Source organism: Crocodylus siamensis, chromosome 1 (assembly GCF_052110815.1).
Source record: "Crocodylus siamensis isolate JL-2025a chromosome 1, ASM5211081v1, whole genome shotgun sequence".
NCBI classification, from domain to species: Eukaryota; Metazoa; Chordata; order Crocodylia; family Crocodylidae; genus Crocodylus; species Crocodylus siamensis.
In genome coordinates this window covers 60,869,675-60,889,989 of record NC_143395.1, presented here as the reverse complement: position 1 = coordinate 60,889,989, position 20,315 = coordinate 60,869,675, and the positions used below count along the sequence as shown (strand labels likewise).

At 40.2% G+C, this 20,315-nt stretch overlaps 1 protein-coding gene across 7 annotated transcripts in view; it reads right to left on the bottom strand.

Annotated features, from left to right (window-relative positions):
• The window catches only part of SENP6 (SUMO specific peptidase 6), a 134,382-nt gene that overhangs the window by 34,300 nt on the left and 79,767 nt on the right, over positions 1–20,315 (bottom strand). For 6 of the 7 annotated variants that reach the window (XM_090035214.1, XM_090035160.1, XM_090035194.1 and 3 more), the window contains 6 exons: positions 18,203–18,605; positions 13,159–13,394; positions 11,522–11,692; positions 9,704–9,737; positions 1,576–1,761; positions 361–587 (listed from right to left, as the gene is read on the bottom strand). In XM_090035214.1, coding sequence (XP_089891340.1) covers positions 361–587; positions 1,576–1,761; positions 9,704–9,737; positions 11,522–11,692; positions 13,159–13,394; positions 18,203–18,605 — 1,257 coding nt within the window. The remainder of the gene's footprint in view (positions 1–360; positions 588–1,575; positions 1,762–9,703; positions 9,738–11,521; positions 11,693–13,158; positions 13,395–18,202; positions 18,606–20,315) is intronic. The other variant, XM_090035205.1, reaches the window with a different exon arrangement.

Here is a 20,315-nt window from a genome sequence, read left to right as displayed (position 1 = left end):
TTGTTAGTTCATTTGTCATACTTATGTCAGTCTCACTGGCAGACTAACCAAAGTGGAAGTAGGTCAAAATTTTGCAAGCTCTTGGAGAGTTAAATTTAGTTTAAAGAAAGCATTGATTACATTTGGCTACAAATACAAAAGCATTATTTATTTATTTTGGAATTTTACAAAACATTATTACACCTTTAGGGGAAACTCTGGAACATGAAATGTTCTAATTAAAAGCCAGAACCACAAACACATCTGCTAGAAGACAACTGTTCCTAATGATACAGCACAGTCTTTTAACTAGTGTAGTTACAATCAAAATGACATCACAAGTCATGGAATTTTGGTCCAAAACAAAAGATACATGATTACATTTTTAATTTTGTTTTCTTTATGAGCAGGGCTTCCTTTAGAGTTGTCGTCCATGAACTTTGTAAAGGCAACAAGCCTATTATTAGCTTCTTCAAAGGAAATTTTCACAAAGAAGTCAGAAATTTTGTTCCTGCTACCAATGTCAGTAATAATTTTTTCAAATATTGTATTTGCATGAGGATCGGGACTAGTCTCAAAAATTAAAATGATGTACTGTTCTTCTGCATCTAAGGAAAATAGATACAAAATTATTAGTTTAACACATGCAAATGAAAAACCTATTTACAAAATACTATTAAAAAGCCTCAAACTAAAACATACACATTAAAATAGTACAATCAATATCTTTTAGATTGCACTTCTGGTATCCTAGGCCTAAATTTCAGGAGGCACTAAAACCTAAGAGATTTGATTTCATAAGCATTACATGTATTCACCTCTTGCGGGGGGAGGGTAGGGAATCAGTCTAATCATATTGAGGAGGTTCAAATGGACTCTTGTGCCTAGTCAAACATCTAAACTAGATTTGTTATATAACCTAAATACAGATAAGTTGGGACTTAGAAACACACTCTTTTCCAAATAAAAAAATTCACACAACAGAAGTATAACACACTGAAGTGAATGGTAAGAAGAAATACCATTTAAACAACAGTACAATTTCCTTGTTAATCAGGCAACTCTCTTACAGCTAAAAAAGAGAGAGAGAGAGAGAGAGAGAGAGAGAGAGGAGTGAGTGAGTGAGTGAGTGAGTGAGTGTAAAAAAACACCCTTATGCAATGATATGAAATATAATTTGGAGGAGTCTTTTTCACAAACTAAATATCATTCATGAGTGCATTCCACTTTGCATAGTATTTACATGTAGGCAAAAGTATCTGCAATTTAAGTGGCCATGAAAACAATTTGGATCTGGTCCCTCCTCATGAAAAAGTAACAGTTCAGAAACAAAACCTACTCTACTGTCTTCAGGTAAAAATGAGTATAAAAATGATAATATTTATGAGTGGAGTAAAAAAATTGAATGTTTCAGGAATGTTTTAAGGTGTAATGTCACAACTGAGTAGGCAGGTAACAGTATCTGACTTAGGAATCATAGAGAAATAGGGTTCAAAGGGACCTCCAGAGATCATCTAGTCCAACCCCCTGCTCTAAAAGATAACACAAATATTAAAATACTAAGTTAGAGTGAAAGCCTAATTTACATTTACTTACTCAGTCCTTCACAGTCATACCAGACATTATCCTTCTCTCTACTCATCTTCAATTGGGATCTCAGGCTAATACAGGCAGCTGGTACTGTTTGCAGAAAGACTACTGGTAATTTTCGTACACCACACCATTCACATTTGGTAAGTTCAGAAGTTTTTAAATTAATTTCTCGGATATCACTTCCTGACTCTAAAAGAAAACCATGCATTAGTATTTAAAGCCTACCTGAAACATAGGATAGCCCTTTACAGTTTCTCTTTTTAGTTTCACTGAGAAATGACAACCTGTTTGTCTGCTGCAACCATAAGAACCTTTAACAATTTGAAATTCACAAACATCTTGGATGCAATTACTACTTACATGTTCAAAAAGTGTGTTAGATTCTATTATCAATAGACAGGAAAAAATGAAAATCTGATGCAAAGAAAGATTTCCTTTTAATCCACTCATTAATCCATGGAAGAAGGTTTACAGGATAGCATTTGCAAAGAATACTATAATTTCTTTTCTGCATCATTGCTCCACTCCCTACCAGATTTGCACCTGTTGGACTGCACCTCTCCCTCTTTGCAGTTGCTGGAGGGAAGAAAAGGAAAAGAAGCAGCAGCCACCTTACAGCAACCCCATGCTTCTATTCTGGATTGAAAATCAGTTCTCTCACTTAAAACATGCATCCTAACTTCAGCAAACTAATTTTATTGGGAAAGGTATGGGTGGTATACGAGTAAATACAGTAGTTAACTTAAATAGGTTTTTGCCTGTGGTATGACACAGTTCTAAAAATGCACCTATGAAATGCTCTTGTACAAAACCAAACTCTCTTTCCCCAAGTCTCTGTTGCCCAAGAGTTTTTACAAAAATGGAAGAGGGAGGGAGGGAGGGAGGGAAAGATACAGAGACATACTAATGGATTTTGTTTCTAAAAAAATAAAAAGGTGAATCCCCCACCTCCCCACCCCCAATTTATAGCTATATGTCAGCTGAGAAAACCAAGATCCTGTTCTCAATATTGTTACAGCCAGAAAAATGTTACTTAGTAAACTTTTGAACACTATACCAATCAATATTATATTTTCAGAGAACATGCTAAGCATCAATGTAGAGAACAGTATCTATTTGGGCAAAAATTAGAAAAAGCGGAGGGAAACATGGAAACCCTGGGAATTAATACACACAGCAGCTTCTATTAACTTGCCTGCAGATCAATGAAATGCTTGATGGCAGCTACTAACATCTGATAGCATAACAGTACACCCTTACCTCAGCTCACCAATCCTCTAATGGCATTTAACTTATTGAATGGCTTATTTTTCAGACAAAGTAAAGAAATAACAATAGAGGGGAAGTGTAGCAAAGGGAGGAAGAAAGAAGGTCAATATAGGGAAAATGGAACTGGTGGACAATGCCCTGATCCAGCCTAAGCCTCTAGGCAGTATCACAATACATATACCATTTAAGCACTACCATTTAGACCACTTCAGTGATTCTAGATGTTGATATTCTTAGAAATGAGATGGGGGGTGCAAATTGGAGTTTGGAACGGTATTAAACTAAACTGGTAATGAAATTCTTCCCACTGCTCTTCAGACTTCTGTTTTAGCCTATAATGGAACTTCAGAAAGTAGATAATCATTTTAGTGTATGCATGTGGCACAACCATTTGCCCAAAGCCTTCCATAAAGGTCATAGCAGAACCTATATAATGACATCTATTAAAGCTATTCACAAAAACTGAAGACACTAGATTACAAAACTTATATTAAAGAGGCAAAATAAGATAAATAAAATTTGCTCCCGTCTTTCACTGAAGGACAAACCTCTCCAATCAGTTCCTTAGCCTGAGGCCAGCAGGATTGGGCTTTTCAAAAAGCTTAAGTGACTTGGAAACACAAGTCCATTACCTTTTCCCCTTTGAAGAGAAACTGTATTCGTATGCCACTTAGGTCTGGCATACTGTTTTCTCCAAAAGCATGCAAATCCTAATATAACATCAGAAGTCTTGGAAGGCCTCCATGGTTTTTCTTCTTTGGTAGTCCAACACTTTAGACATTGGGACAATGCACTCATCCCTTTCAAAGTGTCTTAGAACTACAGCCAGAAGTAAAGCGATTTTCTGGTACAGATCAAGGGCCAATATAATATTTTGAGGCCTGAATTTCAAAAGACGTTTCAGCATGATACTATTACCGTGAAAACTTTATATATTACTGTTTGTACAAAGGGGCTTGTGATTCAACTACTGTTTTTTTTTGCTAAACATGTTTTTATGAGCAACAGTAACTAACAGAAGTTGGAAGTGAATACACGTATCAACAATTACAAAACCAGCAAGGGAATCAGAAACCCAGCTGCTACCTGCTACCTTTTAAAAAACCTGGTCATATTTCAGGGCCATCCTACCATGATTATGGCTCAGCTACGTAGTTTAAATTCCTGACTCCTACTAAAATCAAATCAGGATTTGTCAACTCTTTACAAATGTGCCCATATCTAATCTTCAACATAAACTACTTGTACGCTTATACGAGTACCATCAGAAATGAAAGCTAATATGAAATAAGCCAGAAGTCAAGGATGGACCGCCAGCTCAAAGGACTCTTCTTGAACTCTTCTGTTTCTCAAAGAACAACTTTCTATCTAATAGCTTTCTTGACTAAAGCAAAACTTAAACGCTCAAGCACACAAATCTGAAAAGGAGTTTCACTGTTAAGTTGAATGCCAATCATCTTCATGACTACAAGCAGGGAAGCACACATACATGTTCACCGATTCTGAGGGACATCGTTTTCTTAGTTTGAGTGGACCAATGAACACAAAGGCTTTGTATATTTCACAGAATAAGAGAAAATAGGAACCGAAGGGACTTCAGGAAGTCATTTCTGTCCATATCACTGCCTTAAACAATCCTTAAAAAGATGTTATTAAAAAACCCTAATGATAGCGATTTCACAGCATTCATCTATTCCTCTGCTTAGGTATTCAGACAGTGAGAAAGTTTTTCTAATCGCTTCTGCTGCACAGCAATTTAAGATCGATATTTTTGTCCTCTTCCTGCCGGACACTAAGAACAGTTAATGAGACATTCCTCATTACAGTAGCTCTTTAGCTAATATTATTAGGGTGCAGACAGAAGTGCAGCTCCCAGCCGCACCTCAGAACGTGTTCTGCAAAGCATTCCAAGTTACAGCGTTACTCCAGACCAGACACAAGTTCACTGGTGGTTCCAGGGGGAAGGGGAATCTAGCTGCTGCTGGGAGCCTGCAGCCACGTTCCCATGGCAACAGCCAGGGATCTTCAGAATGAGAGTGGGGAAAGGCAGCAGAGGGAGCTTGTTCTTGGGGCTGCCCAGCTAGTGCTGAAGGGTGAGGTGGGTGTACTGGAGCCCTGCCCCCCACCCCGAGGTGGATGGCTCCAATATGCCAACCCCAGTCTGCTGGGGGGGGGGCCAGCTAAACCCCAGACCGAACTCCCTCCACTGCTTTTCCCCCTCCCATTCTGAAAACAGTGACAGGCTGGAAGTTCCACAGACAAGTTACAGAAGACGCTACATTTTGAAACGTTTATCTGATACCTCATGCAATAAGGGGTCAGATTTTCCCCTGATCAGCCATTTTTAAAGCTGTTTGCAGCAATGTACTTGTGTTTGGTCACAGCTATAGACTGCTTTCTGTGACCAGCTTGGGCGAAATTTGTCACTTTTGTCTGCACCCTCAACCCTCTCCTCAGTCTTCTCTTGACTAAGCAAATCTAATTCTTTCAATCTTCCCTCACAGGTCGTGTGTTCTAGAAGTTCACTTCCTTTGGCCTTTGACAGACGTTAAAATAACAGTGAAATTGGTTCTGAGGTATTTTATGCCCCATCCCCAAAAACTGCATGTCCTACCATGCCAGACCTTTGGGATTAGGATCTAGAGAATGTTATGCCCTCACACAACTGCTGGGGCCCAGGGTTGGCCCAGGAAGGAGGTGGGGGTGAGGGCAGACTATGTCCTGGACCCTGAGCACTGGGATGGGGCACAAGGCAGCCACAAGTCCTGGGTTCAAGACTGGGAATCTCCCCTGCCTGATTTTGGGGATTGGGAAGAAAGGGGTTCTGTCCCAGATCCTGGGGCTACCCTGTGCCCATCCCAACACATACTGAATCAGAGTTTTTTCATTTTTATACAAATGTAAAACTTGGGGGAAAATGAAGATTTCCCTTGTAATCTAAAAAAAAAAAAAACCACTGAAAAATCTGCAACGTTTTCAAAAGGTTTCTGTTTCAGCAATCAGGTTTACAAAAACGATGACAACTTCATTCCAGCTACAAACCCAAATAAAAATCATCCTTTCCCCTCGACACAGGCAACTGGTAATTTTCTCCCTGCTCTAAGCCACTTCATCCTAAAGAAATACAACTCTACAACCTTTATATAAGAAACATAGTTTATTGGATCATGCTACTATCACAGGTTTAAAGAACAGTTTTGATATATCAAAGTAAACCACTAATAAAACAACAGACTAGACCAGGATGGTCAGTTTTTTCAGCTGGAGGGCTGCTTAATGAGTTTTGTTGAGCTATCAAGGGCCTTAAGGTTAGTCCCGCCTCTTAGTCACCATCTTGGGACTAGAACTCCCACCCCCTAACCCCAGACCTTTGTCACCAGAAGTCCCTTCCCTTGCCCCAGAAGTACTTTTTTTTTTTTTTTTTAGGAGGGGAGGGGGTTTGCCATGTTTAAACCAGAAAAAACAAAACAAAAGGTACATTAAGATTCAAACATCTACTATAACGCATCTTAATTTTATTTCAAAAAATATTTTTGTCCCAATTTGTGCGTGTTTGCATAGTATACATAGAGGTGATTGCATAATAGCTTAAAAAGAAAAGTCTTACTCCTGTATATTTTTGTGTGTGTGTGTGTGTGTGTGTGTGGGGAGGGGGGTGGGGTTTGTGAGGAAATGTGGCTGTGTGTGGAGGGAGTTGTAGGATATACTGAGGGAAGTTGGTATGTTTACATATGGGGGGATTATGGGGGTATGTGCACAGGATGTGGGTGTGAAGGGACTCCTCCATATACCCCCCCCCCCACAAGGCGGACATCCCCTGGTAATAGTGGCGGGCCCTTCAGGTGCTTATGGCCCGTGCAGGCACAGCCGCTTGGCAGTGTTTGGCTCCAGCCAGTTCTGGGAGCTGAATATAACAGCAAGGATAGGAGCCAGGCCAGCCTGCCTCTATCATGTGGGGTTTCTTCCGGCTCATGCACAGCTCCCCAGACTCTCACACCACTGAGGGAAAGCCCCACATGATGAAGCCAGTGGCCTGGCCCTGGTCCCTGCCACCACGTGCTGATCTGATGACTCTGCTGGGAAGCAGGGATCAGGGCTCCCTGCCACTTTCGGCAGAGTCCCAGGAGATGCATGTGGTGGCAGGGAGTGGGGAAGGCAGCTGGCTCCATCATGTGGGGCTTCTTCCTGGTGGCGCACGAGTCCCAGGAGCTGCACAGAGCCAAGGGGAGACTCATGCAATGGAACCAGGCCAATCCAAGCTTTACGCTTCACCAGCCTGCTGGGCACAGACCCCAGGCTCCACGCTGCTGCCATCCCAGCCCGGAACAAGTGGTGCAGCAGGAATACAAGGAGGAACCACTGTGGACCAGGCAAGCTGAGCAAGTCCCATGGTGGCTTCAGTAGCAGTAGCAGCGGCCCTACACAGAAGCCGTACACACAAGGGTAGGAGCAAAGCACACAGGCTGGGTGGAGTACAATTAATTGGCAGGTGCCTGCAGGCCACATTAAATTACCAAGCAGGCCAGACCAAGCCCATGGGCCATATTTTGCCTGCCCCTGGACTAGACCAATGGTGGCCAACCTTTTAACTACATGGGACAGATGGGCAGTGCCAGTGGGCTCAATCTGGCTGGTATGTGGGGCTGGGAGGGGGGAGGACAGAGTGCACAGCCCAACCCCAATCCATCCACCAGAAGGAAGGAGGGGATGGAGAGCCAGACACAGGGAGAAGCAACCCAGTCCTGACACAGAAGGTGCATGTCCAACCTAGCCAAAGTCCGGATGTGCTGGGGGACTCAGAGGACAATGATGGGTGAAAAGGAAGGAGCCCACCATTGATCTAGACAACCTGGGGGGGGGCAAGGGGAGGAGCAGGACAGAACAATCCAGATTTGAATCTAGCGGGTGGGGGGCAGCTCCTCTCTGATCTGGATGCATCAGATACAGTGGGGTGGAGTGGCCCTGATCCAGATGCTCAGGGTAGGATGAGACAGAGCAGCCCCAATCCAGATGCATGGGTGAGGGGTAGGGAGCAGCCCAGCCCTGATCTGGATGCTCACAGAGGCTAGGTGGGGTGCAGCAGCCCCTAACCAAATGTGTTGAGGGAATAGAAAGCAGCCTGGTCTGATCTGGACATGCTGGGGTGGGATCTGCCTTGATGCATGGCATGGGCAGAGCTGGATGCAGTCATAAGAAACTTTCCTGCTTTCCAGCTGCCCATTTTTTCCAGCCTGTAGGGATGCCTGCAGGCCAAAAGTTGAGCCCCCCTGGACTAGACCACCTTTCTCTGAAGACAGATAAAGAATTGCTACTGTGAAACATGGTGTTTCAAAATATAGAAGAAGGTCCGTCAGATATTTTTCATAGCAAATACATAAGAAGATGATGAAGCAAGTACAGAGATATTGTTCCAGACCACAGCCTCTCCCATTGGAAGCCTCACTAGTGGTAACTTTAGCTTCATGCTCCAAAGAAAATCTTTAAGATCCAAGAATAGCAAGCAATATTTTAAATATTCATAAAAGCTTGTTGGCTATAATCCCAAAATGGATCATGCTATATTGTGTTTGTAATAATGAAGAAGATAAAAGAACTAAAGTTCCATATAACAGACTAAAATAAAAATATGACTAAATAAAAAAAACTACCGAAAAATAAACTTTGCAAGAAAAGCGTTCCTAAAGCAAGATCTTCCACTGCATTTGAGAACCAACTGTTCTCAAATTATTATAACATTTCTGGATATCTATATACAATACATCTTTATCTACCCATATATATATGCATGCATAACAATGAATGTGCGCCAAGAAAATGCTTCAACAAAATGGAGTTTTTGAAAAGGAAATTTGATCAAATTTTTACCCATTCTAATATGATCTCTGGTGTAAAGAAAAAAATCCTAAATAATTAAAATTGAATATGTTAATGACTATACTTCATGTGTGACCCAGCTATAAGGCCTTGTTCCTGCAAAGTGCTTCATAGTATAAAGCTTTAACTGCATAAGCCAACATGAAAATATTGAACCATGACCATTACATTGGTGGATAGATGAAACATCTTGCAAAAGAACAGCCTTGGCAATTTGAAGTCTCTTAGAACTTGTAACACAGGCAAAGCATAGAGAGAAGGAAACAATGCTCTATGCATAAGGGAAGGAGATCAGCAGTCTACTATGTCCCAAAATCAACTAACTGATAGTAAGAAAAATGTTTTTTCTCTTCTGGGATAACAAAATATGCAACCTGTTCTCAGATGAAAAAAGTCTAAACCAGGGGTTAGACGGATAGGGATGGGGATGAAGAATGAACCAAGATGTATAAAGAGAACAACAATGAACCAAAATTCCGATTTACTCTTGCTAAGCACTTCCCCCCACCTGTTGTACCCTTTACTTAAATGAGCTAGTAAAAGGTGTTCAAAATCACATTTTCATATTCAAGTAATTCTTCTGTTGTGTATGTGGTCCGTTGACAAGAAACATACCAAGATACATACCAAAAATCATAAGGAAAAAAACCACAAAACACTTATTCTCATACACTTGGAACTATTCTACAAGGTAATGACCACCGCCTTATAAGCAGAGTGTTTACGAGCACGTGACCAAAGTTCTTTCATGCTCCCAATATTGCAAGTCAATAATAAAGAGTTAAACAGATCTCCTTGATAGGCTTCTATTTATCTGTATATAGAAAATTAATAATTCACTATGTTTATGTAGTTTTAAAGAAAAGTCAAAGTCAAAATAACAAGCTTTGAATCATAACTACTTCAAAAATGTATTTTTGGACAATTTAAAAGAAAATACCCAACTTATTTAGAGAATTATTATATAGGAAAGAAGCAATGTACTGACCTTCTAGAATTATTTTGATATAATCCAGGCAAAACTGTGAAAGATACAACTGTATTAGTATTATACGTTACTGAAATTCCACAATCCCTTCTCCCACCAAAATAAAACTTTAAGGACATGAAGAATTAACAACTCTACATTTAAAAATTACTTTAAATCAGGAAAGCTTGTGAATATTAAGAAACTAAGGAAACTGATTTAAAAAACTGAATACATTATACTTTAACAATCTGAACAAATGACCATATTCCCTTAAGTTCAATGTCTCTATAATGCCAATTGCTGAAAATATCTAGGACCCCCCCTTCCACTCTACATTTACTTTGATTTTCATTTAAAAGGTTTAAAATACCCTGAAAAATGTAATAAGCCAAGACCAATGCTACAGGGGAGAACATCACTGCAGGCCACATGACTGGAAAACTATTATTAAAAAAAAAACTTAAAGTGAATAACTGCCAGGGAAGAAATAGATACCTCTTTATTAATTAAGGGCTTCTGACTTCCCTGACATATGGGCAGCCTTACACATGCTCCGGAGTGGGGGGGTGGGGTGGCTTTCAGAAGCCGCTTTAATTAAAAGTGTCCAGTGTCTCATGAATTCAGTGGCCCATGCTTCAAAATGGTGGTAGGGGAGCTTTAACTAAAGGTAGTTCAAATGATATTTAAAAGCACCCGCATCACCATTTTGAAGTGCAGGGACACTGAATACACGACAGCAAAGCTGCTGGAGCCTGCTAATTAGCACGCTCCAGCAGTCTTGATTAAACATACTTACAGGCTCAGTGGTGCTACATTAGCCAGCATCACAACTGAAAGAGACCTGGGGGGTCATGATCAACCATAAAATGAACATGAGCCACCAGTGTGATGCTATAGTCGAGAAAGCGAACACCACTCCAGCATCAACCAGTGCATCACAAGCAAGACTAGGGGTGTCATCCTGCTGCTCTACTCAGCATTGGTGAAGCTGCAGCTGGAATACTGTGTCCAGTTCTAGGAGCCGCAGTTCAAGAGTCCAAAGGATGACCACATAAATTAATACAGGTCTGAAGAACAGACCATACAAAGAGAGGCTGAGGGACTTGGTACTGTTCAGCCTGGAGAAGAGAAGACTCAGAGGGGACCTGGTGGCAGCCTTTAAGTATATAAAGGGGCAAACATCAGGGGCTAGAACACCTGTTTACCAAGGCACCCCAGGGGAAGACTAGGAATAATAGTTGTAAGATGATAGAGGATCACTTCAGATTACACATTAGGAAAAACTTCTTTATGGTTTGTGCATCCAGAGTCTGGAATAGACTCCCCCCCAGAGGTGGTACAATCAGCTTCCCTGGGGATCTTTAAAAAATGACTGAAGGCACACTTCACTGGGGTCATCTGGCCTCAGCAGTCTTTCCTGACTTAAGTAAGGGGGTTGGACCTGCTGATCTCCAAGGTCCCTTCTAGCCCCTAACTCCTATGAATGAAATCTATTCTGACACATGCTAATTAGCACTCACCAGAGCAGGCATAGGGTACATGTACAGGTGCTCATTATGCACCATTAACTCACACGGATTTCAGTGGCGGTTGAGGGTGCTAGGTAACCCCCACCCCCAAAAGTACTTGACTACATAAGAAAGAAACAAATCTTACACAGTGGCAGGGAGGCATAAGCACTGTCTTACAACCGGGGATGAATCTGACTCTTCATTTTAGATAAAGGCAGACTTTTCTTTCTTACCAACATATAAAATTGGCACAATTGCCCTTCCCTTCCCACCTTGAAAGGAGATCTTGCTTAGAAAAAAAAAATTAAAAAAGAGTTTTACTTACAATTACAGGTTCTGCCACCATTTTTCGCAGGGTTCCTATTCGTATGCTTCGACAATTTAGAATAACGCTTTCACAAGAGTTTTGGTAACTTAAAGATACAGCTTCTGTTACAATTTCTTGAGAAGTAACTTTCCGACGTTTTATTGGAGTGTTAGATACAATATTGCCAAACTGCAAAGCAATTTTCAAGGTCAGAATGGCTCAATAGAATTAGCTCACAAAGATGCTGTAAATTTTTCTTAATGCTTAGCGTGTGTGTGTGTGTGAGACAATTAATTATTAATTATATATACCTATTTTAAAAAGAAAAGACAAGGTTTTTAACAGCAGAAATAGCACTTCAGTGCCTAACTCCAAAGAACTGACAATATACTGTTTTGAAGTAGCTCAGACAATAAATTCAGAGGGGTAATAGATGAGTTGAAATGGAAATTTAAGAGCCACAACTGTACAGAGCAGACTTTTCATTTGAATCAGTAAGAGCTCTCATTAGGAGACTTATTACAAGTTAACTAATATATTCTATTATGGCATCTAGTAAGTCTTGGTTACAGAGTATGGACTTTTAGAATCTCAACCCCCAATACTGAAAATTCTTGGTTAGAATACTCAGCTCGCCCAATAATAAAGGCCTTCCACCTTGGTTCTAAAATCCTGTATGCCAGGTGTTTTTAACCTTTTTGGATCATTGTACTCCCTGGTGGCTGTACAAAAAACAGTGTACCCCCAGCTGCCAAGCGGTGGTGGGGGAGGGGGCCCTGTGGTAAGACGCAGAGCAGCAGCAGCCAGTGCATGCAAGCTTCCCTCGCATCTGGCCGGGTGGGTGACGTCTGTACAGCAGCGCAGGATGGTCCATGGTGGCACTCCGTCCCTGCTCACCCACGTTTACCTCTTAGGCCTTTTCAAGTACCACCCCTGCTGTATACTATCAATATGTGCTTTCTGGATCTAATTCACATAATTCTAATAGCCCAAGGGTCCAAGAAGCTTTAAGCAGTACCCAGTGTCCATTGGCTACCAAGGTTCAAAGAGTATTTATCCTTCCTGAAGCAAACAGTCAGAGGTTGTTATATCTTTATATACGCTGAAATTCGTCCTTTTTGGTTGTACTTAGGGTGCACTTTTTGTCTTTGCTGTCATGTCAAACTCTTGCAGTTGTGCACAGTAAACTCCCCCCCCCCAAAAAAAGCCCCCCCCCCCAAAACAAACAAACCTCAAAAAACCAAAACCCAGCAACCAGGGTGCAATCCTAAATTTAAGTGCTATAAATTGCCATGGTTGAAGTATTAAATATTTTAAGTTTAATAAGGACCATCACTGTCCACTCTTCCTTTAAGATTTTTTATGCTAAAGGTTATCCTTTCATTAATGTATATTCCACTTCATACTCTAAAATGGAAGAAAAGGTGTATAGTTATATAGATCATTATTTTGTTCAGCACTGTACATAACAAAGGTTGTGTCAGAAATGCTACATCACTAAAGCATGTACACACACACCCAGATGACTAAGTTTCAAAACATATAGGGAAGGAATAGTTCCTGACTATTAGAGATGAAATCATTTACAAAAAGTTATGGTAAAAGAGACTTGAAATTTCTTATTTATAAATCTGAACCAAGTTATAATTAGGTACCTGATCTTTCATTCTTGCTTTTCTTGGCAACGTGATTGCAATTTCTGTATCAGTTACAGTATTATTTAATCTCTGTTCTATTCCACAAGTATTTTCTTTTAATGCTGCCTCCACCTTTCCTGTAGAGGGTGCTGGGGAAGAACAGGCTGAATCGGCCGGGCGAGGTGAAATGCTTTCCATTCTGTTAGTGCTGCCATTATCCTCATCTTCCTCTTCATCATCACTGGACAAAACAACTAAAAACCAAAATCTAAAATGTAGCATCTGTTATGTATTTGCATAACTTAAGAGTTTTTTTTTTAAATGACTATCAAATTACTTTTCCTTTTACATATTAAGTGTGCACAGGACCAAATATTATCCATAATATTAATTTTCTTTGTCATTGAACCATAGGGTTAGAAGCAACCTAAAGGGTGAGCTGGTCCAACCATTCTACAAATACAGGAATGCTACTCCTAAATCAAGCCTGATCAATCTGTTCCCAACGTCTTCTTGAAAACCTCCAGCAAAGTATATTTCACAATTTCCCTAGCAGTCTTTTTCACTGCCTCTCTGTTCTAACGAAGGGATTTTTGGCAAATACCTAATCTAAACCTACTTTGTTGCAATTTGAAGACATTGCCTTGTGTCCTATTTTGTGTCTGCAGCAAGGGAGAAAAGTTGTTCTTTCTTCTTTACAGCAGCCTTTCTTTCATGTACTTAAAGGCCGCCATCTCATAACCCTCAATCACCTCTTCTGTAAGCAAAACAAGTCAGGTTCTCTCAACCTTTCCTCATACAGTTTCCCATCCAACCTCTTTATTATTTTTGTTGCCCACCTCGGAACACTAACTTCTCCACACACTTCTGAAAACTGTAGAGTCCAGAACTGCACATAATATAAGGCTTAAATCAGCATCCAATTAGAGCAGTACTATCACCTCCCAGGTCTTATACCTAGGGACCTACCCAAATCGCAATTGTGCAGATTTCACTAACATTGTGAAATCAGGTGATCTCCATGAAATCTGCAGGGGCAGGAAACTTACTAAAAACAAAATGCTGGCTCCCCAGTAAGGGCCATGCACCTTGCTTGACTGAAGGGTGGAGAGAGGCTTCCAGCATGATGGCAAGCAAGCAAGATGGCTGCCACCCTCACCAGTGACTGGCTGGGAGGGCTGCCTGTTTGGTAGAAAGGGGTGGGGCCACACAGCAGCAAGAGGCATGACTTCATGACAGACAGCTCTCAGCCAATCAGTGTTGGGGGGAGGGCCACAGCCATGATAATCCATTGAAAGTGGCAGCTGGTGCCGCAATCTGCTTGTGAAATCAGTCAGCTGCCTCCAAGTTGGGTAGACCCCTACTTATACCTAATAGTCCTGTTGATGCAGCTCAAACGCTACTGACTCTTGTGGATCACAAGATCCACAATAACCCCAAAGATCCTTCTCAGTAATGCTGTCACCCAGCTAGTCACCTCCCATTTGTATTTGTGCTTTTGATTATCCATCCCTGCATTGTGTTTTTGCATGTCTGTTTGAAGTTTGCCATAGACTTGCTCTCATCTTCTTCCACAGAGGAAGCCGCATTTAAGATACTTACTTCTTAGTGTCACATAGTGAGTAGTACAATAAAGAGGTTTCAGATTTCACAGGTGGATATAAGTGGAAATAACAATTTCTTTATTAAGAGAAATCATTCTGTTCAATAAGGAATTGGCAATGAACAGTACGAGTTAAATCAAATTTAACCCTCTCGTTAAAAAAAAAAAAAAAAGAAGTTTTGAAATGATCGTGTAGGACAGGCAAACATTAAAAAATGATTAAAGGAAGCAGAGCTCAGACTATTCATACCTGAATGGAAGAATGATATAGTAAACTATGCATAAAATCAGAAAAAAAACTCAAAAACTTCTCATGCCAGCACTGCTACTGAACTAGGTCAGTCATCGAAAATTTGTGTTTTTCTACCCCTGTACACACACAGCTTAATCAGAAAGTCCCTACCTCTACTTTTTCCCATATGGAGTGGTTTATAATTTCCAAAATGAACCATTTATCCCCTTCTATACTTTTCCCAGGCAAACTATCACGATTACTTTGTCAGTTGCTGAGATAAGAGATGTATTTGAATTCTAAGCAACTTTTAACTTGATCAAAATGTCAAGGTTCCACACTGCTATTCCTTCAAGGAAACTATAACTATCCTTATAGAAAATTTCTTCAGTGAAACACTTTATAGGTCTGTAATTTTCAGGGGTTACACTGAACCCAAAAATTTCTAATTATCACTTGTAAATATGTTAGAACAGGCTCAAAAAACCAGAGTGCTGATTTCACTTGGTTCATAACAGGAATAAATTCATCCCAACACACAAACAACAAAATACCAGTATTTTCCTTCAACATTAAAATATATAGTGGGAAAGTCATTCTTACAACCTATGTGAAAATCCTATCTTCAAACAGCCAAAACCATTCAGTACCAAGTCTAATTGAGTTTATATTGCACAGATAGCCTCTCATTACTGGAACAGTAATGAGCAGGGATCCTGGTTTTCTCTGATAAACCAAAATTGGGGATTTTTTTAAAGTAACCTAAAATCCACTTTTTTCCATGATTAGAATGTACGCCATTTTATTCATGGAAATATATGGGTTTTGTGTTTCTTTTTTTAAACTGGAAGTTGGTTTTGTTTTGTTTTTTAAAATCAGAGAAAACCAGGACCCATGATAATGAGTGAAGTCTTGGATGATTAGAAAAGGGTAAATAGAGTGCACATTTTTAAGAAAGGGAAGAAGGCCGATCCAGGGAATTACAGACCAGTTAGTCTGACGTCAGCAGCTGGACAGATCATGAGGCAGGGCCTCAAGAAACCTATTTTGAAACACTTAGAGGAGAACAAGGTGACTAGTAACAGCCAGCATGGATTCACCAAGAATAAGTCAGTCATCCTGACCAACTTGATTTCCTTCTAGAAGGTAACAGGCTCTTTGGACAGAGGGAGAACAGCGATGTGATATTCCTCGACTTTAGCCAGGCTTTTGACACCAGTTCCCATGACATTCTCATTAACAAACTAAGGAAATAGACTAGACAAAAGTACTGTAAAGATTACAAAACTGGTTGGATCATCATGTTTAATGGTAGTCGTCATTGGCTCAAAGTCTAGTTGTGAAGAGATATCAAAAGTAGGGTTCTGCAGGGGTCTATTCTGGGTCTAGTAGCGTCTGTTAACATCATTAAATGAGCTGGACAAAGGGGCTGAATGTACAATTAGCAAATCTGTGACACCAAGTTGAGTGAGGTTGCATATATTCTGGAGCATAGGACTAGGATCCAGAATGACCTGGATAAAGTGGAAAAAAGGTCCACAATCAACGAGATGAGATTCAGCAAGAAAAAAAGTCTGGTATTTGGGACAGAATAACTGCATACACAGATACGGAGTGGGAAATGACTGGCTAGGCTGCAGTTCTGCAGAAAAGGGCCATGGGGTTACAGCGAACCATAAGCTGATTATGAGCCAACAGCATGCTTTTGTTGCAAAAAAAGCCAACAGCACACAGGGTTGTATTAACAGGATTGTCACCTGGAAATCAAGGGAAGCAATTCTTCCACTCTATTTAACACTGGTGGGGTCTCGTCTTGAGTACTTTGTCCATCTTTCTTGAAGTGGGACCAAAATTGGACAGACTGGAAAGATTCCAGCAGCGGGCAATACAAATAATTAGAGGTCTGGAAAACATGATTAATAAGTAAAGGCAGAAAGAACGAGTGGCATTTACTTTGGAGAAAGAAGACTAAAGGGAGATTTGAAAAGAGTCTTCAAATACCTGAAAGGTTATTATAAAGAGGATGGGATACACTTTTCTCTGCGACTGTAGCGAAGAGGACTAGGAGCCAGAGCCTCAACCTGGAGTAGAGAAACTTAAGTTGGAAATCAGAAACGACTTTGACTATGAAAGTGGTCAGGTACTGAAACCAGCTACCTAGAGAAGCTATGGAATCTTCATCCCTGGACATTTTCAGGAGCAACTTAGACGCTTGACCTAGATTTCTTAGGGATGAGGCTGCCTTGAGCAGGGGACTGGACTAGGTGACCTCATGAGGTACCTTCTAGCTCTACTTGCCTTTGATTCTCCTAGTGTTATTGAAGTGGACCATTATATTTGTATAATTCTTTATTAAGAAAACAGAGTTCAATGCCTTCAACCAAAACCAACAAAATGGTTTTCAATTTATAAGAATATAAATTCATATATGAATCTGAATATGAAGTCAATAAAATTATGAGTCCAAATACCTGAAATTCCTCAAACTGCAGTAAGAAAAGTATCTTTCCCTATCAAGTCTGATTTTGAAAGTGTTAGCTGGAAAATAGTAGTGCATCCAACAGGGCAGAAGCTTTTGTAAGATGAAACCAATGGGCTAAAAATCTCATAAGGTCAGAGTGATAAAATCATAAAATACTTTTTCCTAAATGAGTCGCAGGTATTCTCAGTGGTAATCTACTAAGAAATAATTAGCTGGTGATTTAATTTGTATAAGGATAGAAGAAGCTATTGGAAAAAAAATGGCCTTACAGACCAAGGCAGTATTTATTATCAATAAAGCAAAGAAAGTGAAAAGGACAGATGTGGAACAACTGGACAAGTTGGTAGAAAAGTGGAGAAGGATGGGGGCAACACAGTAATTTCAAGGCAAAATGTTTGTCTGTATCTTCTGTGGAACCATTCAACCATTAGAAATAGGTTTTTGAAAGTTAAGAATCAGATCATCAAATTGTGGACCAAGTAGTTTTAAAATATCTTTTAAAAAATAATTCTTTGTTTTACCAACCCAGATTTTTCTCATCCATCAAAAAACACACCACAGTACTACTTAGGAGAGTACCTTAAAACAGAAAAATGAAGAACTTAAAAAGAAAGAAAGAAACAAAACCAGCAAAAGATTTTAAACACCAGGCAGCAAAAGGAATCATAATAAAGACGTTTCTTCTTCTTCGTAGGATATCTTGTAGGTTCAAAATGTATATCTAAATATGCAAAGACATACTTACTTGGATCATTTAGCTCAGATGGCCTCATGTTCCTCTGCCTTAAGCTTCCTGTAATTTTAGGATTTTTTGGCCCAGTTATAAGAGAAACTTTTCCATTCGGTCGCAACATAGAATGTCCTACAATATCAGGACTCAGTATGGTATCAATTGGACCTTTTCCAATGGCAGAACCATAAAACTTCTTTGTGTTCAACCCTGTACCTGAAGATTTTTGTCCTATTGAGTTTTGATGTATTGACGATCGCGATAAAGGTCCCACGGGTTCATTTAATGTCACAGTTTGTCTCGAGATTCTTTGGAAATCCTTAGGAAAATCTTTTACGCAGTGTTGGCATTTGGTCTGACTTTCATTTCTCTTCTTACACCCACAGCAAAAAGTAGAATAATCAGTCTGTTCCAAAACCTACAGGAAGCGGGGGGGGGGGGAGTCAGTAAGTACAACAGTTCTAGGCATAATAAAAGATCCAAAACTGAATTTTCCTCTATTTTTTTAATAAAATAATTCAAATGTTATGTTACCAATACTAAAGAACATAAGTCAAATACACACATGAACGCATAGCTTGACTTTTAATAGAGGGAGCTAAGCGTAAAAGCAAATCTTGACCATAAAAAGGGATAACTGTGGACGCTCAGGGGCTCCTGTTGCAGCTATTTTTTTTTCTTTCTTTCAGTGGTGGATGAATGCTCAGGTATGTTCATTCACCCACCAGATGGTAAAGCCAATGTTAGTATTTCAAACAAGAAGAGCTAAAAGACTACAGCAGGGAGGCAACATAGGCCTGGAAGAGACCTCTTAGGCCATTTAATATAAACACACTTATACCCTCAAAACATTTGGTGACAGTCTGGGGAAGGCAGTGAACCTCCCCCCTCCAAAGGCACAGTAACTAAGGTGGAGCACAGCCATGCCTCCAGAAAGTGGCAGCCTGACCTAATGAAATGAAGTAATGAACAGCAAAGGTAAGAGCCTTGCAGGGGGGGGAGGAGGGGAATGGTTCCAGCCTTCCTCCTGGAAGTCAGAGAGAGGAAGGAGTACCAACGTCCCTCCAAAAGACCAAGATGGCTCATTATTTCTCCCACTGTTGCTCAGGAGACCTGTGCTCTATGTCAATCTCCACGTATTGCCTGCTACTGGCTTTTTTTATTAAAATAGTCTTTAGTATATTGCAAGTGTAGAACCAGGAGACCTTGAAAATCTCTTCCCTAGAAGAATTTGGTGCTTTACTGCCATTAAGTCATTGAATTCCTTGAAGCTGAATGGGACTAATCACTTGTGTGAATTTCTGCAGCAATAGGACCTGAACTACAGGAATACTGTTGGTTATACTAACACTGAATAGTTGTAAGCAATCATAACAAGAATATACTGAGAACTGTTACTAGTCAGATTTGCAGAACCTTAAAAACAAACAAAAACAAACAAACAATTAACTTTTTTTTCCTCTCCTCCCTGCATATGGGGAACATGCAGATATACAACTCTACTGTAAATTACTAATATGATTCTGGCTTTTGTAAGTCAAAAACTTTAGGCTTGTAACCAACAGAGGTATGTGCCTTTTAAAGCCTCGGTTCTTTAAATTTTACACACACACACACACACACACACACACACACACACACACCTCTCTCCATTAGGAGCAGAAACAAAAATCTGTTGCACCTGCTCTGCGTAAGACAACTGCTGGAAAAAAAAACAAAAGAGGCCAGGCAGAGCAAAGTGAAGGACAAAAAGAGCCACACTAAATAACCTTTTGGCATCTAGATATGGAACCTGGGTGTGGAAGAGACAGAACAGAATCCAAATCATTTGCACCTGGGTGGCTTAGAACTCACTTAATTTGTAGTTAGTTGCTGAATTAAGGATAAGACACTCAGCTGTTTGCTGTGGCTTTTACTTCAACAGGGAGCTGCTTCTCTAATCAACTGGAGCTCATTAATAGCTCCACACAGGCAATCAGAAAAGCTATGCTCTTTGAAGTAAAAGCCACAGCAAAGAGAAGGAGCACCCCAGTCAAGCGAAATTATTTGTTTCAGCACTACAGCCACCACCCTTTAAGTCTGTAAGGGTGCATCTTTAGGGAGCAAGATGCAACATAAACCTACAAAG